Source organism: Entamoeba invadens, assembly GCF_000330505.1.
Source record: "Entamoeba invadens IP1 unplaced genomic scaffold scaff_1105074725579, whole genome shotgun sequence".
Taxonomy (NCBI): domain Eukaryota; phylum Evosea; order Mastigamoebida; family Endamoebidae; genus Entamoeba; species Entamoeba invadens.
Window position 1 is genome coordinate 1 of NW_004440389.1, and position 3,302 is coordinate 3,302.

The 3,302-nt window shown below is 26.1% G+C and overlaps 1 protein-coding gene across 1 annotated transcript; it reads left to right on the forward strand.

Annotated features, from left to right (window-relative positions):
• Positions 1-1,960: 1,960 nt before the first annotated feature.
• Positions 1,961-2,278, forward strand: EIN_434380 (hypothetical protein; the record flags this gene model as incomplete). The annotated part of the gene is made up of 1 exon (XM_004256907.1): positions 1,961-2,278. The coding sequence occupies one exon, from the start codon at positions 1,961-1,963 to the stop codon at positions 2,276-2,278; it is 318 nt and encodes a 105-aa protein (XP_004256955.1).
• Between the last annotated feature and the right edge of the window lie 1,024 nt (positions 2,279-3,302).

Consider the following 3,302-nt stretch of genomic DNA (forward strand, 5'->3'; position numbering starts at 1 on the left):
TAAGACAACGTGGCCGAGTGGTCCAAGGCGTATGACTCGAAATCATTTCTCATTTGAGGCGTAGGTTCAAATCCTGCCGCTGTCGTTTTATTTTCGATATGCAAATACATTTTAAATGGAACTTTTAAAATTATCAAAAGTGCATTTGCCGGGACTCGAACCCGGATCTCCACCTTGGAAGGGTGGAATTCTGCCCTTAGACCACAAATGCTTCTTAAAATAAGATAAGTTATACTGTTTATATTATCAAATAAATAATAAAATATAGAAAAACGCCCCGACCTTACTTTTAAATGCCGCACGCTCAACCGACTGAGCTTAAAGGGCACTTGTTATTAATTCCATTGTGTGTTTGGTAACAATATATAATATCGACTGTATTGCATTATAATAATTTGGCGCTGTTTATTTAAAAATACATTAAAACGTTTTTAATCGTATTTAACAATAAAAGTCACATTTTTATTTAAAAAATTGACGAACATATAAAATAATTCGAACTCAATTAAAATATAAATTGTATAAAAAGCGAATAATTAATCATCGTGCATTCATTGATAAACAACGTCTAATATGACGTTGTATTACAAATATGACATTTCGTTATAAAAACTGTTATTGTGTTCAAATTAACCAAACTTTTTGTGCTGATTATTGTTTTCATTGTCTATATTACCTACTGTTGTAAAGTTGACCAAAAACATGAGTATATGTTCTTTAATAAGTTTTTTTTTTCAAATACATAATTTTTATCATTGTTAAAAGTTTAAAATGTTAACATTATTAACATTTGTTTAATGCCTTATATAATATCATAAAACAAATTAATTAATATTTATTATTTTATTTGATAATCGACTTACTCAATACAAGGGAAGATTTTTAAATAATTCGATACTTTGTTTTTAATAACATTATTTTCATGACAACCACTTTTTCTATGACATTATTATTAATTCTTCTACATGTACTCGTTTTTTCTGACGAAAACATGAAAATATCGACAAAGATTGACATATATATAATTCACAATATAATAAATTTTTATTATTTAATGGTTGTTTAAAATATATAATTTATCATTTTTATTCAAATGTCATATTTTATTAAGGAAATATTATTTGTATAAATACCAATTTTAAACTAAAATTTCAAAATGTACTTCATTTATTTTGCACTTATCATAATGTTTCATTCGATTCTCGCTTTATCTCAACAATCAACAGACGTAAACAAATTTTATAGTCAATACACATGCGCAGATAATTTAACAGTTATTAAAGGAAATGGAAAAACACATTATTCATACTGCACTTTTATTGGTATGTTTAATTTTTCAAATCCGAATGAAATGACTCCTTCGATATATTTTGATTCGGTTGGTGAGATCCTTAATTACATTTTACCTGATAATACAACATCAGCGACTTTATACAATTCGACGTTTACTGCGTTACAAGTATCTCATTTGACACTCAACCAGTTCGAAAGTAACAAAACAGACTTATATAACAGTGACTTTTCTGATGTAGTTTTTGAGTTGCTTAAATATGTTAATGCATATAACTATATTAGTACTATTTACACCTCTTCGTTTGACACCATTGCGTTGTGTAATTCTTCTTTTGAAAAAATGAAAATTAGTTCTGTGAAGACGAGTGGATATCGCGATATCTCTTCCATTGAAAAATGTCACTTTTATTCAACAGAAATTCATGAATCAGTTTTTTCTAATTTTACTATTAAAAATAGTTTATTCTATGAACTCACACTTACAGATAATGTCTTGTCGGGATTGGATGTTAAAAACACCAATTTTTATTACCGAGATGATGAAAATGTCCGCTACATCAACTCAACGTTTGTTAATACCTCATTTTACCATTCTTATTACTATGAAAATGTTGTATTTGAGTCGTGCAACTTTGTGAACTGCGTTTTTAACTTGAAAGATGTTAATATGGCGGATATCATCTCATTTGATTTCGCCGACTGCTATTTTGAGAACTTCACTGTCAACGAACAAATAGTCGATTTGTATAAAGGAAATGCCTGTGTCGGGCTTAAAAAGGGGTTTGTGAAAAAATCAAAGGAAATCGAAATTGCTATTGAAGATGATAAAAAGAATACTCAATTTGTTTTACTTTCAACTGGTGTTGCAGTGCTTGGGGTATTGTTCATAATTGCCGTGATACTTATTGGCATACTACTTACACTGTTTATCTTATCACATAGAAAACAACAAAAGAATTACAACAATTTATCTAACACAAGATAATCAAAAATCTAAAGTTTTTATTAGTTAATTGTGATAAATATAATTATAAATTTATTATGATATAAAATAATATTATATTAACAATTAAAATAACTCACTTATTTTTGTTTTGGTTTGTTTTTACTGGAATATTAATCCAAATTTTGATGATTTTCCCTTTTTGGCTTGTGTATTGTTTATGCACATAATTTAATCTCTAAAAAACGGAAATTTATTTAATAAACTCAAGATTTCCTGATTTTAAGACCACTTGAATTTTGTTCAATGTAATTTAAAATGTTAAGGTAACAAAAAAGTAGTTAAGTTTGCAAATTATAGTTAAATATTTTATTTATTATTATAATTTATAAACCATTTTGTATTATTTTAAAAACATGAATTTAAAACCAAAAAATAAAAAATAAAAAACTTGTAAAACCAAAAACTAATAAATATAATTTGGCTTTTGGTTGAAATTTTTTAATTCACTTAAATACAATCTACTTTTCAATTCAAATAATAGAATTTTTGTTGTGATTGTGTTACCTAATAAACAACCAATAATTTCACATATTAAACCAACCATGTAGACAAGCTGATATAAAAAAAAGAATATTTCAACGTGAAATTGAATATATCACTTGAAAATGGATTTTTTGATGAAAACAAACTATGATCGAACCATAAAAAAATATAAGTTTTTTGTGTTTTTGGTGGTTGAAAATGATTATTTATTCATGAAGTTGAATATAAACATGTGGTTAAGTACGTGGCAGAGTCAAAATTCAACAGGTTGGACAAAAACTTGCCAATAAATTCAATGTTTATTTCATTTTTAAAGTTACATTTTAATGAAAAATGTCAAAATTTAAATAAGATATAGTAACATGTTCATAAAAAACGGAAGATTAGAAGACAGGAAATGGTTGTGGTATAATGTGGTATTGTAAACACGTGAATTCAAATTGGTTTTAAATTTATCGATTTTATAATATTATTTTTATAATTAATTTTAATATGGATCGATATTTACAAAAAGACAATC